Genomic DNA, 22,210 nt, shown 5'->3' with positions numbered 1-22,210 from the left:
CTTTTCTTTAGAAAACATGGAATTGGTCTCATTTTTAAGATTTTGCGGGTTTTTTCTAACATGCGATAAACTGGCTTGGCATTTGTTCGCATTGTCATTAATTTTTTGCTGAGTTTTTTTTTCTGAAAATAGGTTTCAGCGCCAGGCGCATCGAATTCATTACGTATACCTACTATATGCTGGGATGACCGGATGGGTAGATAAGCAACTTCCCCTTACATTGCTGCCTGATGTGACAGGTTGTGATAAAGAGAAAACCAAATAGCAATGACTCAATTTAATGAAGCGATTTCGGATAAACATTAGACTGGACCATGCCTAAGAATTAGATAATTTTATTTTGCGACTCAACACAGGATAATAAATTACATTTTTAGATCTTGCACATAGCTTAAGATGTGTTTTCTATTATCGAATAATTCTAATAGCTAATCTATTTTTTGCATGCAATATTTGCCTGTTGAAACAATAAGCTGAGAAGTAAATCCAGCGATATTATTGTGAACCTTTCACTAAAGCCACATATTATTAGTCTTTTGCGCAACTATTTATTTCCAGACTTAATCCTTATAACTCCTTTCACATCATACATTCACCGGTTCAAGAATATAAACATCTTGCTCATATCGAATAAGCCTTTATGTTCGGTTCGATTGTTAGTCCCTATCTGATCTTCAATAGGGCCTGATTGAATTTCATATAAGCGGGGATGAGGTAAGTGAAGTTAGTGATGGAGTCTGAGGGATGGGCGACTTTTTATCTATATCATCGAACTCATCACTTTGATTCATCTTGAGTTCGTTGAGCACCGAATTGAGCTTGTTCCATTCATCCATGCGAGGAGTAGCTAAGTTATCAGCGACGTCGTAAACATAAATTCGTCCAGCCTCATCACCAACAGTTACATGCAGTCCTGATGGCGTCCAAGATACTCGATTCAGTGCTGGTTGACCTTCAACTACAACCGATGCAGTCGGAACCTCTGTATCTTGATTGAGATTCCATAAGTCCAGACGACCGCTGCCATCAACTCCAGCAAACAGTGCTGGATGGATAGGAGACCAAGCGACATCCGTGACGTAGTCAGAGTTATCCTCAAATGAGTAAATAGGTTTGTTTTCCTTTAAACTCCATAGTTTTATAGTCCAATCAATGGACGAAGTTAAAAATAAGTGCCCGAAATCTGGTGACGATTGATTGTGGTGGGCGGAAATACCCGTTACTGGTCCCAAATGCTTCTCGTATGTCTCTCCAATACCAGATCGGTTTCCGTGACGACATGCCGAGTAAACGTAGCCATCTTCACTGCCGAGCACAAAATTGTTAACCTCGTTGTGAGGGAACGCCATACATGTCACTGAAATAGCTTTCGACTGTTTCTGTTGTAATTCGAGAACGTCTTGTGGCTGTGATAACATGTCCAAACTCCAGGAACATAGTTTACCATCCGAGCTGATAGAGATGACATTGTGCGCATTTTGCGTACCTACCATGGAAAGACAGTACACGGGTTGCTGCAAATGACAAATAGTGGTATTAAACAATTGTTCTATTGAATAATGTATTTTAAAAATGGTTTACCGTATGAGCATTCGTACTAAGTGGCGTCCGCTGAATAGGTGTTCGTTTCTGTACTCGATTATCCCATAACACTATCTGACCAGAGTACGTACCACCGAGAATTAAGTTAGGGTGAAACTTTGCAAAACATGCAGACATGACAGCGCTCTGACAATGGAAGACTTCCTCCGGAGTGTGCTTCTTGAACTTTGTGTTCCACACCACCACAACGCCATCCGGTTCATTGGGTGATTCTTCATTGTTGTGATAGGAAGCAACCATCAGTTCTGGGTGATGAGTTGACCAATCGAACGAAGTGACGCACCGATTTTTTGACCATCGGTCGCAATAGAATGTTCGATTGAGAGATAATCGAGCAAGTGAACGTTCATCACTGCGAAGAAAGAATAAATGTGTAGTTAGTAAAACGATCGGTGAACTCAGAAACATGAAGTAGAAGTCTTACTTGATATCATCAGTATCACCTCCGCCAATGTAGTCTGTGTAAATGTCAACCATTTCTGATAATGCGCGCTCCATAACTTTTCCAGCTTTTAGGATGAAACGCTGGAAATCTTCCGATAGGATTATCATCTGTTTCTGTTCAGCGGAAAGCTCTTTGACTAGAATAAACAGAAAGCGTTGTTTTGTATCCCGCATGAAAACACTCACCAGTTAGGTAAGCCATACCTTCTTTGACTTCTTCTTTTTTCTGTTCCTGGGGCGTAATGGCCGGCGCCACTTCCTTAACCGTTGGTAGTCCATGCGGCAGAATCCCCGGTGGCAGTTTCGAATGGAAGCCGTGATCGATATGAGTCAGGGAGTTTTCCTCATCATCACCTTGACCATCGCCAAAAGTAAGCACTGTATAAGTAAAACTAATCTTGCTCTAGACCTCTCGGAACAGAAGAAAATTATGCTACGTGAATTCTATACCACCGATACTACCAAAGATTGTGTTAGGGTTTGTGTGGGTGTGATGAGTTGTCAGTCTTACTAAGTTATATACAATAGATATCTTTTTAATACATGTTTGTCGTTCTGCTGAAATACGTATGGATGCATCATTAGCACTGTTTCGTATGTATGTATATGACAAATTGGAGAAGATACGGACATTACAGAAATGTTTTAGGATACAAGACGTTTACTTTGCCTTTATTACTGGGTTCAATTTCATTATAATGTACCCCCCGTAGTATAATAATATTATAACCTGCCCACTCTACTTATACAGTAAACGGCAAGTTACGATCATGATTCCGAACAATCTAGGTATTTAAAACACAAACATAAAGATGGACAAGCTGCCCATATTCGGTATCTTTTTCCACCAATTTTATGCCAAAAAATATCAGCACCTATGAAACTTTGGAATTTGCCCCATTTATTTGCAACCATTACTAAATTAGTAATCTGTTTACTAAAAGTAGTAATCCGATAGATAATTTCATTGTCCACAACTTTGTTAACAGCTGTCGATCTGAAATAATACGGAAACGCTGTAACGATTATAATTATGTCTAGGTTAAGATGCCTAGTGGTTTGTAAGTCAATTTACACGAACTTTTCTTTATTTTCCAAATAGCGTTTAGTTGAACACTGCATTCAGCGGAATTTGAAATGCTTGGAAAGTCCCATTTTTAGCCGAAAATTATAATTGCGGATTCCACCTGATATAGGGCACCATTGATGTCTCTGGGATTACGAGACTTAGATACGTGTTGACCATACTTATACGATATTGATGCTCTTTTCGAAGACGCTGAGTGATCCATCGCGCTTAAACAGCTTTTTCTGTCTTCTTTTCCCTTTTTTCGTTTGTACTCGAAGAATGCTGTAACTATTCTTGAAGGAACCTCCTACTTAATTGACTTCTTCGTATGAAATTTACTTGTCATGAACTTCAACCTTTCTATTCGAACAAACTCGGTGAAACTTTTAACGCCATTGCAATATTTGACGAATTTCTTTGCAACGCTTGTCTGATTGTCCTTTTCAAAGTCAACACAATATGAGCGACAGTGAACAATTTTTTCTTGAGTTTTTGGATCAAGATATTTTTTGAAATATAATCGAACATGTAGGGTAAATGAGCCCTTATTCATCTCATTAGTCAGGATGTCACACTATTTTGATTGTTACTCGGCTTATAACGATTGGATTGCTCTAAAATAGGTATCAGCAGCCTTGCTTTATTTGTAAGAAGCAGTAATATATTCATCCTACCATTTTATCTAATGTAGAGATAGCAGACACTGCTCTAACTAATGTATTTAAATGGGTGGGATGAATACAGAAACTACGAAGAATTAGGGCACAGCAACCCTTTCTGAGTCTCATTCTTTCATATCCCGAGGTTTAAGAGATGCTCATTTTTTACATAAAGTTGTAAGTTGTTCTACCAAACGCACCGTGAAAATACGTTGAATATCTCCATCGCTTAAGGTTCGCATGCGTGGAGTACCATTGTAACCAAAATGCTTCACCGATTCCGTACCGGATAAGTGTGAATGCACGCATATAAAATATAATGTGAAATAATATTTGTGTCCGCGAACATTTTTCTGCGCAATTTATTTCAGTGCAGAAGAACTTGTCCTCAGATAGTATTGCTGTATAAAATACGAAATTGAACATTTTCCTTGTATTTAATTTTATTCACAAACTGTAGAAAAATCCATTTACAGTGCGCTTAACAGACTGTCTTTGATTTAACGCAGCGCGGAACGAACAGATCGAATTAGGTTATGGACGGTGATGATATCAACTTCTTTTAATTTTCATTCGGCTTGCGAAATCAATAGCTTTTCGCGCCTACCTAATCGTACACCATAAGTTTCAGAACAACACAAACATTTTCGATTAGATGTAGTTGACACTTTTAAAGGATTGTCCTTTTTCGGAACAAATGGAATGTTTATTCCATTCAGCCCACGCGTCGTTTTGCCTTTCTCATGTAGAAAGGTTATGCAATTGCTCCAAAAACCGACTTTCTAACTGAGGCCGAGTGTCATATACCATTCGACTCAGTTCGTCGAGATCGGAGAATGTATGTGTCTATGTGCAGACATGACAATAACATGTCCACATCGGTTTCTCGGAGATGGCTTAACCGATTTTCACAAACTTAGTCGCAAATGAAAGGTACAACGACTGCTATTGAATATCATCGGCTGCTATTGAATTTTATCTTGATCCGACATTTGGTTCAGGAGATACGAGTTGAAGAGTACGGTTACATAGAAAATCCACATCAGTTTCTCGGCATTTTCTGAACCGATTATCACTTAGTCTTAAATGAAAGGTACAACGTTTTTATTGGCTGCTATTGAATTTTGTGTGGGATTGACTTCTAGTTCCGGAATTAAAGGATGATGAGCACGATCACGCAGAAAATGCCGATTTCAACGGATACTGTGATGAATGTATCAAGGTGATTTTTTTCAAAAATGCGACCGCAACTACTTGGATTTATAGTTCTAGGTCACTAACAGTCACTCAAAGTCTCTTTGGCCACATTGGCCACCATCACCGGATCAGGCAGCCCAGGCGGAAGTATCCAAACTTAGAATAACAATTACATCGGTTTCTCTGAGGTGGCAAGACTGTTTGGACCAAACTTAAATGAAATCTTTTGCTACCCCGTAAGCTGCTATTAAATTTAATTCTGACCCGACTTACGGTTCCGGTGTTGCGAGTTCCGATTCAAAATGATACCTCGATGAAGGCAAAAAGGTAAAAATTTCACTAAAATGAATATATCTATGTGTCATACAACTTACATTAGCAGTTCTAGGTCACTGACGGCCAACCGAAGTCTCGTCGACCGCATTGACCATCATAAACAGTTCCGGAAGTGTCCCGGAAGAATCGCCACCTATAAAAATTAACAAACTCACCCAAATGAAAGGTATATAATCGCCATAGATGTCTATCAAATTTCGTGCGGATCGGTTATATGGTTCTGGAAATATAGACCGAAACTTCCGGTCACATATGAAATACCCACATAAGCCGGAACATTTTTTTTTTGGGGATTACATGAAATTTCAGAAATCGAATTCGTACTTTCGATGCCAAATACGTCCAAAATGCTTGAAACGACTAGATTTTATGTTATGTCGAAAAAATGTTTTGAGGGTTAAGAGTGCGACCACACATATAAACTGATACCACTATAACAGTCTAAATCACTAGTGACACCCCAAAGTCGCTTTGACATTGGCCACACACCTAGAAAAAATAGTGTAAATTTACGTCTCCTGATCCTGACATATACGAGCATAAAAAATGACTGACTTTTAAGTTTGATTTTAATTTTACATGTTACATGTTATATTTACATGATATCACATATAGAGTTTGATCTGAATGGCAGTAAGTGTAATTGTATGTCACTGCGTATGTAATGTATGAGTTTCATGTAAAATTAAACGAAGCGCGGTTATATTTCGTCATTTTGCGAAATACGGTTTGTTAAATTCTGTCATGCTTGCATTTACGTCAACGATAAAATTCATATTTTTTGGTGTGCACCTACGACGGTTTCTGAATTCATAGAAGTAGGAACTGAATAGGAAAATTTAAAAAACGAATTTATATTTTTGATGCCAAATGTCTTTAAAATGCATGAAACGTCGAAATTTGATGAAATCTCGAAAAAAATTGACAAAGAATGATTTTTTTGTATTTTGGCAAATTTTTGCCTTCGCCTTTCTCATATAAAAAGGTTATGCAATCACTATGAAAATCGTCAACCTAATTTTCTTTCGACTGATATAGGATGGATTATGGATTTTACAGGAGCGTAGCTAGGGAAGAAAGGAGGACATCAGACCGTGTCTGGTGAGCGTGTGTAGGTTATATTGAACATGGAGTCAATGTTTGAAGAAATGAGAAAGGAACAATTGCACCGCTAGGTGGATTAAAACAGGTTTTTATTACCGACTATTGAGTCAATTTGTAATAATGTAATAAACATCGTAAATTTTGATATAATTTGAGTCAATATCAAGATACCGTGATTTGAAAATCTCACAATTTCTTGTCACGTTTCTCGCTATATCTCAGTACCAAGCGGAATTTCAAAATTCTGAAAACGCCAACTTGTAGAGTTTTTTTTTAACAATTGCTATAAAAAGTTATGCTTTAAATGTCGTAATTATTTTGTTACATAATGAAAAACATGCATTGCCGGAAAGTATTTTTTATATACAGGCCGGTGGATGTCCGTTGTGAGTAGTATTTTTGCTTATAGTACTTATCCCTGTCTTTCTCATAGAATCGAAATGTCTTCCACATATTTCCACATCTCTTAGTAATTGTCATTCAAAATGGTGGTATTTTAACCCACTTTATTTAATAACTCTTAAATTTTGAAATACAAAAATGTTGACGTCTTCGACAAATATCTGCAATTTCTTAATTTCAACGACTTCATAGAACATTTGAAGAATTGCAAAAATCTCAGAAAAAAGTTATAATAAAAAAAATGATTTTTTGGGTGCCTCCCACAAACAACGGGCTTTATCTCAACACCATTACATTTTGGAGAGTTTGCATGTTCAACAAGTTTTCTCGCAGTAGAATTTACTATAACTTTGTCATTGACATCGTGCCTCTATCTTAAAAGTTAATGGAAATAATTTTTCTATCTCACTTTTAGGTGGATTAATCACAATTCAGTTTACATCAAAACAAGGGGGCTTCCATTATTAAAAAGTGTTTCTAACACACCAAATCGCTAAAATCAACTCCTAGAGCACCATTAATTAAACGCACGCTTTGGTACCATTGCGACCACTGCGCGCGGGTGGGAGTAAAAAAAACCGACAAATCTTAACTGGACGTCAGATTTAAATTAAATCATGGCCAATTTGACAATACACATACATAGAACAACCAAATATAAACATCTAATCCTCCAAAAAGGGTAATTGAAGCACCGACTTGCCACATTTAAATCAACGATACCGTTTTGTAGCTGCCATGACTAAAACGACCAGTAATCCTGTTGAAAGACTTTTTTTGACAATCGATACGCATATAAAAATCATATAGGAAAAAATACAGTGCAATATATAAAGATATACAAGCTACTACACTAATTTGCTAGTAAGAACGATTTTAAGATGCATAGTAATCAACATTCGAGGAGGCGGCAACGTCAGGAAATTGTGTACAATAGTTATTATAGCGAAAGCAATGCGTACACGATGCTGGTTATTTACATATGAAAATTGAGCCTAGCTTTGTACAAAGAAATGGAAATAGTTACAGTTCAATATTGATTATGACATCTACACATTAATATAGTGTCCATGATCCCCATAAGCCCACCTGTGGATAAATTCTACAAGTACTCTAATTTCTCCACCCATTTGTTTGCCTTGAACTCGATTTGTTTCTCTTACTGAAAACGCACGTTCGAGGGTTTTGCTGTTTGATTATTTAAAACACTCATGAAATGAAATATGTTCTCAGATAACACATAGCACATTAGTACATATTTCGGTGATTGCTGATATGTAGGTTAGGTTGGTTATTATCGTGTATATTTGAATTAAACCGCAACAGGAAAGCTAGAAGACCAACTCGGTGGGGAAGAACAAAGAAATCTGAACCTGGCCAAGAAAAGCGTGTTTTGCGTTATGCAAGTTCAAGTTTATGACCGCGATTGAAACATCTTGGCCAAACCCACAATTCTGAATGTTGTCAGCGGCGAGTAGATACACGTGAAATCGTCAAACACAGAGTGATGGGAATAGTGAAAGATGATAGAAGGTAGCAGTAAACAGAACAGAGAACAAGAAAACATTCACAACACAGTCATTCATTCAAAAATTAGCATAAAATCACAATCTCTAAAAAGTACATTACAGGTCGTGATGTGTAAAATACAAAAAAAAAATATTTGTACAAGTTTCTATATAAAAGTGCAATTCTCCTGTCAAAACTGAAGCAAACATACTGAAATTAAATAATGCTTTGAAACTGAACTAGCTATTATACGAAAAATACGACGAGTCATTCTAAATTCTTCCACTATAGTAGTATATAAACAAAACTCAATAAAGTAAATTTGTAGAATGACTATTTGGATTAGTCATGTTAGGAAAACCTACCTGTAAACTCATCCTCCCATTCTAAACCAGGGTTTAGATTGTATTCATCTTGAAACAGAAAGAAAGTCCAACTTTAACTGTATTGTCGTTAATTATGAACTGAAGGGTAAGTTATAGTTTGATATTTAAAAAAGGAAAGGAAATTGTTTAGAAAGGGGGCTATATAGTGCAGAACTCAACAATAGTAAGGTACCCTACTATATGACAAAATCATGTTCAATTTGTTGCTTCATAGTAATTACGACCAAACTATCTTAGTGAACAACAGTTAACGAAATGTAACTGTCTTTTTTTTGAATGAATGGAGAACATTGAAATGAGATGAAATGTTTAGAGAAAAATGGGTAGTTTGACTTCTTACACCTGTGACAAATGTCAAGCAAAATGCAGAGCTAAGAACGCAGCCAACCGAAGTTCTTTGAAATAGACAGTGTTTTTTTCCTTCGCCAGAAGTACAGGTTCTACTTGTAAGTTGTATGCAATTATCTATATGAGACGGGAACACTTTAATGGAAGTTATTACATGCTTTGATTTCATTAGTGATCTTGAATGTGTCTTCTTTGATGATAGCATGTGTTCACAAATAATCTGTCAATGTATCATATAGATTCCAATAGAACTAAATCCCAAAGTTTGCTCAAACGTTTTTAGCATATTGAAAAGCAGTCAAACCGTACTTAAATTATATTTTATTCATGAAACATGCAAAGCCGAAACTCTAACTATAGAAATTAAGATCCGCGTCGTGAACATGCGAAATCAAGTTTCAAGTTTCTACAAGGGCTTATTTTGGTCCTAATAAGGAGAGTGCCGCACTATTTCATTAATTGCGCTATCTGCAATGGATGAAATGCGCATAAATGGGCATCAGCGTCGTTGCTCGTTCCAGAATGCACCTTTTCCAAGAAAAGCATTGCCCCAATGCCCAGAAGTTCATTCCCCAGATATAACCATTTTCGCAGATTTTTTGGTAAGATCAAGAAAGCACCCATATTGCTTTGAATTGGGAATAATATTGATGAAAATCAATAATCTTAATCGGAATGTTGTCCATTTTGCTCCCCTCGAAGAGTGCACTACTAACAGCATTAGACAATAGCAGTCTTTTTAAATTTTAGTGATGTAAGCATACATGTAGGATAAACCTTAGAATTCAGCACAGGTATTTTATAGGAGCCATTTGGCAACAATTATCAGAAGCGGTGACCCCCTTGTAGAATCTAAATGAATAAAATAGTGAATAAAGTTGCGCTAGTTGATAGATTTTAAAATATGCGCATTACCTATGTCAAGGAACTGATGCGGTGTAAAACTGCTGAGGATAAGCCGTCGGAAGCGGCGGTTCCTCACAAGTAAGCCTGTTATCCATTCGTATACCGTTAACCGGGGGGACTTTGATCAGCGGGGTGACTTTGATCACTCGAATTTTTTTCCTAGATCGCTTATTAAACCAGAATAATCTACCGAATCATTTTAATTTGAACTGATTTTTACTCTAAACTTATAACATACTGATTTGTTATAATTTTTGAGTACATTGTTCGGGTTTTAGGCACAAAAACTACAAAAAACCGAAATTTGACTTTACCTTATTTTTACGAAACTTCGTAAAGTGTCTATTTTTTATAAAACAAATAAATCTCAAATTTGAGCAAAAGTAATAAATTACAAGCGAGTTTTTGTTTTCCTTTAGATTGGGATGTGCAAACTTTAGTTTTAAAAGGTTGTTTATTTTAAATACATTTTTTGTAAAACTAGTTGGCAATTATTTCAAATTATTTTAAGCTAAAATTCGCAATTTTTTATTGTTAAATACTCCAACGTGATAGAACGGATGAAACTTTTTGTACGTCGACAAAGCACTGAAATAAAACAATTTGAGCAGTTTTAAAGGTTTTCAGAATCTTTTATTCTAGTTGGACACGAATTATACGAATTTTGGTTACTCGAATTTTACAGTACATTGAAATACTTTGTATAATACCAATTAACATCTATTTAACAATCAATATCTTTCCAGAATCAGTTTAAACAAACATTTCAATGAAAAACATTGACAACGATAACTTAATGTGGGTGAACATGCAGGTTATCAAAGTCACCCCGGAATACGAAAACGGACTTCAACTTGAAATCATTTTTGGAAAAATAGCTGTAAGTGGACAATTTTAGGTAAAACCAGCCAATCTTGTTCTCCATACATCAGCACATGGTTTAAAAATTTTAAACTTGAAAAAAATGTATTGCGTCTAAAAATATGTAATGATTACTTCGAAAAGTGATCAATGTCACTCCGGTTTACGATACCCGATTTACTCGAACATAAGGATTGATTCCTTCTTTTAAACATGAGCAGTTCTTTGAATCTGTATGCCAAATAACTCTTGAACGTAAACTTGTAATCTTTTCGCCTGCCCGGTTTACTCAAACATAGGGGTTGATTCCTTCTTTCGAGCTTTCTTTGAATCTGTATTACAATCGAAATAAATGCACAATTTGACAAAAGATGAGCATTTATCCTTTTTTGCATTGAAAATGTTTCGTACGGAAACGGACAATCTGCTCGATTGCTCGGTTTAATCAAACATGAGGCACTACACACTTTCAAAAGTATTTTCATAACTTACGCTAAATGGTATTTATACCACAGGCCTGTTATGTCAAATGGCCAACTAGTATATGATGTCTTATGTCAAACGATATTATGCCAAATGGCTTTATATCAGTCTTGTTCAAAAATTAGACAATTTTTAAAATGTTGTATTGCACTGTTGGTACTGATTATTTTTCATATGGATACATTTTATAAAAGTTAGCCTTTTTTTAAAAATGAGCTGTTCTTTTGAGTTCCATCTTTGGAAACATTTGTTTTGATCCACTTTTAAAAGAAAAGCATCAAGTTTCATTCGAGCAAATTTTGGTCGTATCGATTTTATGGTACACAAATACTTCATGTAACTGCTTCATAAGTTTTCTATTCTATTTCATTATTTCACACGTTTCGTCACTCAAAAGAACGCTTAAAACCAAAGAACTAATCTGGCATAAATCTGGCATAAATCTGTCATAGACGAACTCTCATCGAGAACTATCGACATCAAAATCCGAATATATATTATACGCACTAGAATGCACTAATATTAGTATAGTATCAAGTAACTCAATCGAAAGAACGATAATAAACCTGTTGGTGCTCTATATTCAAAGATCACAAAAGAAGCCTTCCTTATGTATTGTGATCACAACAAGTATTTTTTTTATTTCGATTTTAGAGGTTTTAACCTTACGGTCTTTCGCCTTTTTTTCGGATTAGAAAAATTTACTAACTACGCTATGCTCCTCACATTTAAGTGAATATATTCTAACTGAAACGATTGTTACAAACTTATTTGAAAAAAAAAACAGAATTTTCGGTAAAATAATTTTCGGAGTTTTGGTACTTTCTGGGCAAAAATTTTCTGGGTTTTGGTTCCTTCTGGGAAATTTCTTTCTGGGATTTTATACTTTATGGAAAGCAATTTTTCGAGATTTGGTACTTTCAGGAAAATATGTTTCTGGGCAAAAAGCTTCGGCATTTTATTTTCGGGGAAATTGTATAGAATCGTTTCCTGAATCAGTCATAGCCGTAGCAATTCTATTTGGAGGGCAATTTTTTGATTGAATTTGACGTATATTTAAAAAGGTGGGTGGGTGATTTTTGTGATATAACCGAAGTGTCGTGATTACACTTCGGGGCGTTAATTCAGATCTAATGATATTCAACGAAATTACGAATAGGAAATTTCAAATAATTCGATATGATAACTATGATTCAAGAATTAAAATTTGAAAATCTTTCCCTTCGCCAACTATTTTCCTTTCTTTTTGAATCTTCAAAATTCTTTGAAAACATTATTGGAATGTTATTGATGAAAAGCTGAAAATGCAAGTGTGGCAACACTATCCACTGGATGGATGGTGGGAGGAAGACGCATATTTGTTTTGATTATGCTTGTATCAGTAGCAGAAAGAAATGAAAAAGCACATGACACGAAAACGTGCCAAACCTAACAAACCGTCCGCAAATCCACTGGAGGGAAAGTTTCCGGAAAGCAATTAGCAACGTGCGCGAAATTGACGCTGATAGTGTTAAGAAGCCCAATCGCTACCGACTAGGAACTGTAGCTCTGTGAGAAATTTGCAGCTATCAGAAGTCCCAAAAGCTACTAATCAACTAGCTGCCCTATCAGCGTCTGGTCCGTGGGATTGCGCCGATTCGAAACCGATCTACCTGATTGGTTTCTTCGATTGATCATCCATCATCTATTCGATTTTTTCATCAAATGCGACTAAAATGCAATAACCGATTCCGCACTAAAATGCAATAACCGATTCGTTTAGCCTGAGTCGGTAATTGCATTGGACTCGTAAATCAAAATCGTTTAGAATCCCGAGCCAAATTCCTCAAGCTAGGCGGCTTCGATTAATTTCGATGTCGTGAATACTGCATCGATATCAGTTATCGTTCTTTAAGTATCGATACCAAAAAATTAAGTACATTGTACAGTATTGAAAACAGATCGATTCCGTACTAGTATCGAAAGTATCGCAACGTCCGCCCAGAGACTCCGTGCGAATTCGCTATTAAAAAGCTGTCATCAGTGTCACTTGTGACTGCCGCTAGAAACATAATTGTCCCATGTGTATTGGAATTCCCATAGCACATGGGACAGTTATGCTTCTAGCGGCAGTGCAGTGCGCAGTAATATATACGGCCTATACCAATAATCAGTGTCGGACTAACATTCCCCCCATTCGGGCCTGTCCGGTGCCGGTATTGGTCGATAAACAAATTGGAATTACTAAGGGCCGATTTCTTCACCCTCGCTTAGTGTTTAACCCAGGTTTAAACGTACTGGTGAACCTGGTTTAAAAGTTAAGCGAGGGTGAAGAAATCGGCCCTAAGAGTCGCACATTGAAGTCGTTAGTCCCAGGTTTTATCATCTAATGAGTACAATTTCAGCTAGTTCCTAAGTATCAATCATTAAATTCCGACCAGGGGTGGTCGCACAAACCTAGGATCAATTTAGAAAACCTAGGTTAAAATTTATGGAAACATATTTAAAATAAAATCACATAAATTTACTCTAAGTCAAAAAGTAAAATCAGCAGTATTATTGTGTTAGTTTTTCTGGGGTTTACTTTTAACAAAATTTCATCGTAACCTAATGCTTATTTCATATTATTGGTGTTGCTTCGGAAATTATACGCATGTACCTTTAAGCCAATTAAAACTATCTTAAATATTTCTTACACTAAATTAAGGTTCAACTGAGAAAGCTTGGAAAAGCGGCCATCTTGGAAAACGAAAAAAGCAGTTTTTTCTCACACCGTTACAAAAATCTTCATGAAAATCAATCAGTCAAACCCTACCAATGCACAGAGGTTCCATTACTTAAGGGAAAATATATATTAAATATATTCAATGCAAATTTTGATACAAAAAAACGAAATTTCTATAGTAAATTTGGGTCGCTGAATTCAAATTTCGCAATAAAAAATCGATTACATCCACCAAACAGTGTGATTCGGCCTTTCTTATTACATTACGGTTCACATCAATTTTTTTTTGTTCCAATTTTTTTTAGTATTGAATAGTACAAGTTGTGCTTCGCTGGTAAAAAAATGAATAGTCATTCATTCAGAAGTTCTCTAAATTGTAGCTTTTGCACCTGAACGCAAATATTATGATATCGTTTTCGGAGAGCATGATATCTCGTTAACCAACTCACAGACCAATCTGCAAATGTTGTTCGTAATTGGTACAGCAAGTTAACGAAAGAATTTTAAATATATCGTGTATCTTTCCTTTAAAATTATGGTTTTCGTGAATAAAAAATGTTTTCCTGCAATAACAATTATCCCATAATAAAAAAAACCTCCGTTAGAGTACCAGCTATTTTAAAATGGAAAAACGAGAAATAATTTATGATTTCAAAATTATTTGTAGATATTAATCGCATTGGGCTTTTTAACGCACTTGAGAACGTAGATGTAATACGAAGTGGAGTGAGACATTTTCCTCGTACATTGCATATTCCGTAGCGACATGTGTTTCAACGAGAAGTGTCAAATAAATTAATAAAACTCCAATTCTAATGATTCGATATTTTGGGAAATAATAATAATTAAGCTATATAGTTTCGATATCAGTAGTGATTATTAACGTAATATAATTTGACAATGTGATATAAAGTTTTTTGTCTTGCATTATCCCGTTGATCATATACAACATCTTAGATTCTCTAGGCAGTCTGGGCGCAGAGATGCGCAGCTGAATCCTAGTTTAAGTGGAACTGGACAGCCTAACGACCATTTTGAAAAGAAGTTCGGGAAGGATATCAAAAGACAAAGTTAAAGTCATATTAAAAATTTTTAGGTTAATTTTTCTATTACATGTATAAATAAACCCAGTTTTCTGCTCTCCTCACACTCCAAAAACTGATCTTTTTCATTTAATACACAGCTAGTAGTAGCGCTGTCTGAAAAAAATATGAATATTAAAAATTACAGATCGACAAAAACATTTTTCAGGCGAGCAATCGATTATCAATATTCTTTACATTATCGGTAAATAACGAACCACCCTATGCATTATTCTATATACTATGAAAACCAGTTCATTTTTGACAAAATTCATCATGAAACTATAAAATATACATCCAGAACGATGTAATCGAAAGATAAAAACATGCCTTCGCCGAAATATTTTTTGTGTATTATTGGCCTATGGGGGGACCATTGTGCAATGCCACCAATATATTGATTCATTTTCATGAAGATTTTTCCAATAGTGCGAGAAAAAAATGCTTTTTCGTGTTCCAAGACGGCCACTTATTGAGGCGTTCTCAGTGTAATGCGGCTGCTGAAAATTAAGCGTCATTAAAAATGTTAAAATCATTCATAGATTCTTTCAAAATTGTATCCCTTCGGTCTCTGTCCACTCTGAGCGCCACTGACCGACTCCACCATCTGCATACATACCGACCCATTAACAAATGAAACGGAACCAACAGATTTACTTCCCTCACAAAGGAAGACGGGACCAGGGATCATTACCATCAGAAATTCCCAACGAACTCGGTTGGGATTTAATGGAGAGCAGAGACAGTCACGTACATATAAGTATTATAACGTAGCCCAATATCTGCTTTAGATCTACATATAGGACAGTCTTAAAGAGCCGCGAAGTCATATATTCAGATATAATGCCAGTATTATGTTACAAAAGGCGTATTACTGTACAGATATTGACAACCCGTTTTTGCAGTAGTAATACTATTATATAGCACCAGTGCGCAAATTCCAATAGCATGAAAGCTTAAAATGCTTTCAATTTCCGCAATGGGGTTTTGCAACGATTTGTTCTGCTTCCTTTTCGGTATGATGAACGAAAAATGAAACAAACAGAAATACGGTTTGGAACCACAATTGACTCCCTTCTAATGCATTGTATTGAACATTTTAACCTTAACGAAATTTAGTTCTCACACGATAAGAATGTTTTATGACAATTATTTCCAGTCTCAAACAGAGGTACCTTGCCTCGTCCCTCGCAGCAAGTGAACAGCTTTTGCTGTCTCGGTCATATTGCATATGTTCGAATAAAATGGAATATGCCGAAAATAATATTCAAGAGGAGTAAACCCACAGCATTGATAGCATTATATCGGCTTTATATTTGCTATATGGTGGCACCAAATTCTCATGTAAAGCATACTTGCTTTAAAGATCCTTGAAGCATGTACGCCTTATATCAGCTTTATAGACGTATCCAAAGCAAGCGATAATGCTATAAATCGGCTGTGCATGCATGCATTTATGATGCTGGTATAGAGCTAGATAGCATTGTTTATGCTATAATTGTGTTTCAATGTAACATTAGTGCAAATGTATAGCCAGTATTGTGCAATGGATTAATGCTTATGGTTACTTGGGCAGCACTTAACGTTGTCATCAATGTGTTAGTTGGAGCAAATCAGTATTAAGGCTTATTCGCCACAAAATTTGGACGCCTAAAAACGCACAAATCTCTTGAAATATTCATCCATTAAATGAAATATTTCTCACAGATATTGACCTATGTTCTATCTAGAAATACATAAATCATTGATATGTTCGAAGCGCTTTCAACAATACACAGAAAAAAATATTTTGTTATTTTAAATTTATTTTCATGCACATATTTGGAGCATGAATATTAATATTAAATTAAGTTCCACCACAAATACACACACCTTGTCGTGCTTTTTTTCAACGAATTTTATTATAATTTTACACGTTGATTGAAAATTACGGCTTCATTAAACAGCAAACCAATGCACTTGAATGTATTTTAATCCAATATTGTTGTAAAATAAATGACATGTAGTATCACACGAACGAAAATGTATGTAAATCATATGCTTTTTGATGCTCCCATGGAGTGCATCGAATTCAACTTAATTTTCAAACAAATTTTTGATTCAGGCTTTGTATGTTTACATTGATTTACATGTCGTTTAAGTTTCAAGAATGAAGTGTGTGATAGAAAAGTTAATATGTACAGTCCAAACGAATATCAGGGATAGCCAATTTAGTATTTTTCTTTGGCTGCTAACTGCTGTTGGCATTTAGGCTGGTGTCTCATCACGGGAACCCAATTTCACACGAAAAGGCGTAGCTCCGGATAGCTCGTTGAAGTTGGCTCTTTCGTTGTTTTTGCTTGTAGTCGTGAAAAAAAAAATCACTGACGTAGTGAGAAGATGCCAAACCAGAATAGAAAAAGTATATTATGACAGCACTAAATTCGTTTCTGTAAACAATCTTCCTGGTAGATATTCTGGGGCACATTGTGTAAGCTCTCCATCTATTAAAATAATCAAATCACCACAAAAAAACCTTTTGCGTGTTCGGGATAAAGCAATCAGCACTAAAACGACCCATCTTGCTGTTTCTTACTCTACTATTTCTATGCATCTTGGAGCTAAAACTGTACAGTGCATAACTAGTTATGTACACAATTTGGCATTTTAAAAATAGCATCTACGAAAACAGTTGGCTGCGTTCTAAGCGTTCAGCGAGGACAATAATTGTTCAAATCCATTTGCGTGTGTGTTTAGTTAAAACCATGCGAGTGTGCTTTCGAGGGTACTGAATTACACTTTTCCAATGTGGAATCGCTCGTTATTGATAGATTCCTTTGAATACTGAACCAAACATATTTAGCTATTAATGATCCGATCGATAATAAACAAGACATATAGAAAGATAATGGGTGGAGAAATTAAACTAAACTTCGTACTTTAGAACCAACAGAGGCGGTTTTTTGTTCACGGTTTTGTAAACTAAATACTAAAAAAACTAAACGAATTAGATAGACGGACAAATGATATATCAAAGCTGTCGTACAGCAAACAAATATGTTGATTGAAAAGGTAAATTAGACAGTGATAGTTTGTACTTGACGAGGATTTCTATTGTGATTAATGTAAAGTGAAAGAGAGATAGACAATCATCGTTGCATGGAAGAATCCTTGGACAATATGTTTATGTGTTTCGATCCAGATCTTCCAAACAGCGTTGGTCCATTTTTATTAGAGTGAAAAAATTGAAATCTAACACTTACCGTAGTAATCCGTCGCATGAGCTGAAAATGTATTGCCGACAAAAAAGAATAGAATGAGAATTATTAGCTTTTACGAAATCGCAGGTCATATCGAACAATAGCATAATATATCCGTAAACGCAGTGCGAAAGTACATCGGATGGAAGTTTCCCGCTTTTCTTCATAAACATGTATCATACAGAGAAGAGGCTAGCCGATAGATGCGTTTTTCAGCACAACAAGCAATAAAGCAGTAAGCTTAGCGTCGCCAATGTCCAATGATCTGTGATAATAAATTAAAATCGCAGCCGTGGTGGCTGTCACTATGAACTGCGGAAGAAAAGTAGGAAATACTCCATCGCACACTACAAAACCCGCGTTATCTGTGACTGATAACAAAGCGAACAAATTTATTGATATTTAGAAATGGGGTATATAGGAGCGCATCATTTAAAGTAACTATTGCAACACACTGCATATATGGATGTTTCTGATAGCTGGTTATAGTTTTAGACACTGGGACATTGCTAATTTGATTACCTTTACGCGGTCTCCACCAATCCTCCATATATCCTGACAGAGGTGAGGAATGGCAAGAAAAAACTGTATTTGTTATTTTATTTCAATCAATTGTTGTACTATGTTTTCAATGTCGTATTTTTAGCAAAGATGTAAGATATAGTAGGTTGAAATAAGCAACATACATATTAGATTCATAATACAACGTCACATTTCGAAGAATAGTTTCGATTCACTGTACATATGTTAAAAAGCAAATGCTTTCCACTTGTTTAAACGTGCGAATTAGTACTGCACTTACTAATCAATTAACAGCATTTAGCTCATCCAATTATCCAATGTTGAATAGTTTCTCAGGAATTGTAATAAAATGTGTCAACATAAAATCTCGGACCTTCAGTGTAGCTCTTAAAATAATTCCACGAATCACTGGAATGTTTCACTTGGATAACAGCTCAAGCTCTCCATTTTATTTTGTAAAATTTGACAACATTGAGTTGAACCACGAGCCAAGTGTCACTAGGAAGATGATAGCATCATGATTTTGCACCGGACAAACCAAGCCTAACGGCGGTTTGGTAGCCGGCGGTAGAAGCCAAGAATTTATCCACTGAGTTTCTGCTGCAATATAAAGAGAAGCAGCAAAAACAGAATACTCTTCTCCATTTCCTGCATCTTTAAGACTTTTTATTTTCTTTGGTATTAAATAAGTAAATAAATTCTTATCATCCTTCTTATCTATTCTTAATAATTTGCTTCCAATAGTTACAATAATAATAAACTACCCACACGTACATCCTACTTCCAACTTATATCCGATTTTCGAAGCAAAGATTTCAGTACATTTATTGCTTCAGTTTATTTACTACCCTTTCCTTTATTTATTTATGTTCATTTTCCGTCGAACTCTGTCCGCATTCAGTGCCTATCGCAGACGCCAGAGAGGTGACTTCATCATCTGGACACTAAATATCGGCCCATCAACGCATGAATCAGGACCAACGGATTTACTTCCCGATTCCCGAAAGAAGACGGGATCACAGATTCTTCGCCTTAGAAAGTCTCAACGACCTACCACACTTTACTGGTTAGAACGACAATGGATTGAGTGATATATTCGATGGGGTTGTCTTGTTTATTGTTCAATATCGCTTAACAAGAGCGAGGATTCACAAGAGTGGCACGATTTCGTTGACTTCGGTAACGACGTTGATATTGTGGCACACAATTTTGAGACAACGGTAGAGAGACATGTATCCTACTGAAGGTTAAAGCAACACGAATTGGACTGGTCATGAATGCGTCAAAGATTAGTACTGCGAGTATTGATAGCGATGGTATGGTGGTTGTTGATGAATTCGTATAATTGGACTCACTGGTGACCGCCAGTAATAACACCAGCAAAGAATTTCAGAGACGTATTCAAGCAGGAATTAGGAATCAGAATATATTGGATCAAATTGCACGATCCCCATGTGTAGGCGGGGTTTTTACCTTGCCGTGTCTTCTCATTATTTTCTGAGCGGAAGGAAAGGAGAAAAAGGAGGGAGAAAGAATAATTGGAAAAATAACAGCGCAAAAACAAATGTATATCACTAAGTTGCAGTCGTTCAAACACGGTGTCGTCTATGTAAATCGCAATTGCGCTACTGCTGAGCAGTTGCATATCAGATGATATGAGGTTCCTTTGTCGGAATGTCCGGGAACCCAGACAAGGTAAATAGTGTTGACAATGCTTAGTTCTTCGATTTGTGTTCAGCACTAGGTTGGAGCGTGATTTGTCAGATCTGAGAGCCTTGATTGCAGCCGACTATCGGAGCCGAAATTTATAACTTTGCCGGACAAGCTCTGTTGAAGGGCCGATTGTACCCCGCACATAATCGCGAATATTTCTGCTTGGAATACAGTACAGTATCTACCTAGCGTGTAAGACTGTTTCTATATCAATTCACGATAGTAGACACCAGCACGCCCCTGCATCAGAGTCGTCAGTGTAAAAGACCACTTGTTTGTTGTTGTCTCTCCATATAGCCAGATAACCCCTCCTCTCGAGTAAACATCTTCACATGGAATGTCCTGTAAGGAAAACTACACGTGAGTGTAATATCGCTGGGAGCAAGAATACATTCACCCCATGTAACCATTAGTAACCACATTCGTGTATGACTGGTAGCTAGATCAACATGGTTACTGTTCCCAAGCCCAGTAACCTGAAGTCTGCACACGACAGTGCTTCTTGTTCGAGGTATATGTATAATAGTTTTATATTTAAAAAGGCCTCGCGGCTAGCAGTCGGTGTTGCGGTGAAAGCACCAGTCAACGCCATGGGCGCTATTCTTTGCAAATTGTTGAGATTTGACTGGACCGTCATCACCTCTCCCCTCTACCACCACACAAGGCATCCATATGACAGTATTGGACGCACAGTTATCGTGAAAATCCAATAGATGTATTTAGGTTTGAGAACCCAGGTATTTCCAAAAGTTGAAAATAATCATTGAAGTTTTGTTTGGATGGACCAATAATTTAACTTGTCCGCGAATCATCCATGCAAACCTGCGCCCGTGATTTCGCAAACATAAAACGCCCCGGGATTAAGTCAACATAGTGCACTTACGAATATATTATCGTGGTATCTAGCCCGCACATACACACACCCGTTCTCACGTGAACATAAATCGTACACGCGTGAAAGACCTAGGCCCATGCCTGAAATTAGACTATACGCAACAACAAAAAACTACGCAATAATTTCTAGGTGCCATAGCCGGTAACTCTAGTGATGGGGGAACTCACACTCTTCTAGCTTCTGAACCGTACACTTAAAAGTAAATACCGGAAACACAGCCAAGCGAATATGCAATGGGTCACAAGATGATACAAAGAAATTTAAGCATGCGACGTCGCACCTGCCCCCGCGATCTCACAAACCTATAAACGCTCTAGGGATTACGTACACGTGTTAGCACTTATGGAATTATGAACGCGGGTGGCATACAAACGCCCGCGATCTCGCAAATCTGAAAACGTCACGGTGATTATAACCACATGTTGTCAAAAGCTGTACACACAATACCGCTATATGCTTTCATTAAATGCGGACTAGGATTCTTTTATTGTATACATATGACAGTTTAAAGTCGTCAAATTATGACATTGCGCTACATTGGTGTAATCGATGCTATAGTCATTCATCAGTAATCAGCATCTCTTTTTTCGTAGATCTACGGATTTCTGTTCTTTCAACGGATCTACGGATTAGCTCGCAAAATCTACGGAATTTCTTCAGAATTCTACGGAAATTAAGTAAAACTAATACGCATTCGATTTTTCAATTGAACTTCAATCATTTACGTCCAATAATTGTTGAACTTTCTT

The 22,210-nt window shown here is 36.5% G+C and overlaps 1 protein-coding gene across 11 annotated transcripts in view; it reads right to left on the bottom strand.

Moving 5' to 3' along the window:
- Positions 1-319: 319 nt before the first annotated feature.
- LOC131675962 (cytoplasmic dynein 1 intermediate chain) overlaps positions 320-22,210 on the bottom strand; it is a 29,984-nt gene continuing 8,093 nt past the window's right edge. For 3 of the 11 annotated variants that reach the window (XM_058955089.1, XM_058955084.1, XM_058955093.1), the window contains exons 5-11: positions 18,854-18,916; positions 18,335-18,355; positions 8,688-8,735; positions 2,251-2,400; positions 2,027-2,183; positions 1,582-1,954; positions 320-1,514 (exon numbers count right to left, since the gene is read on the bottom strand). In XM_058955089.1, the coding sequence (XP_058811072.1) occupies positions 696-1,514; positions 1,582-1,954; positions 2,027-2,183; positions 2,251-2,400; positions 8,688-8,735; positions 18,335-18,355; positions 18,854-18,916 (1,631 nt within the window). In that variant the 3' untranslated portion in view covers positions 320-695. Of the gene's footprint in view, positions 1,515-1,581; positions 1,955-2,026; positions 2,184-2,250; positions 2,425-8,687; positions 8,736-18,334; positions 18,356-18,853; positions 18,917-22,210 lie in introns of all 11 variants that reach the window. The other 8 variants (XM_058955103.1, XM_058955098.1, XM_058955111.1 and 5 more) reach the window with 8 other exon arrangements.

Source organism: Topomyia yanbarensis, chromosome 1 (assembly GCF_030247195.1).
Source record: "Topomyia yanbarensis strain Yona2022 chromosome 1, ASM3024719v1, whole genome shotgun sequence".
Taxonomy (NCBI): Eukaryota; Metazoa; Arthropoda; class Insecta; order Diptera; family Culicidae; genus Topomyia; species Topomyia yanbarensis.
The sequence above is the reverse complement of the archived record's forward strand: the minus strand, read 5'-3'. Positions and strand labels throughout refer to the sequence as shown.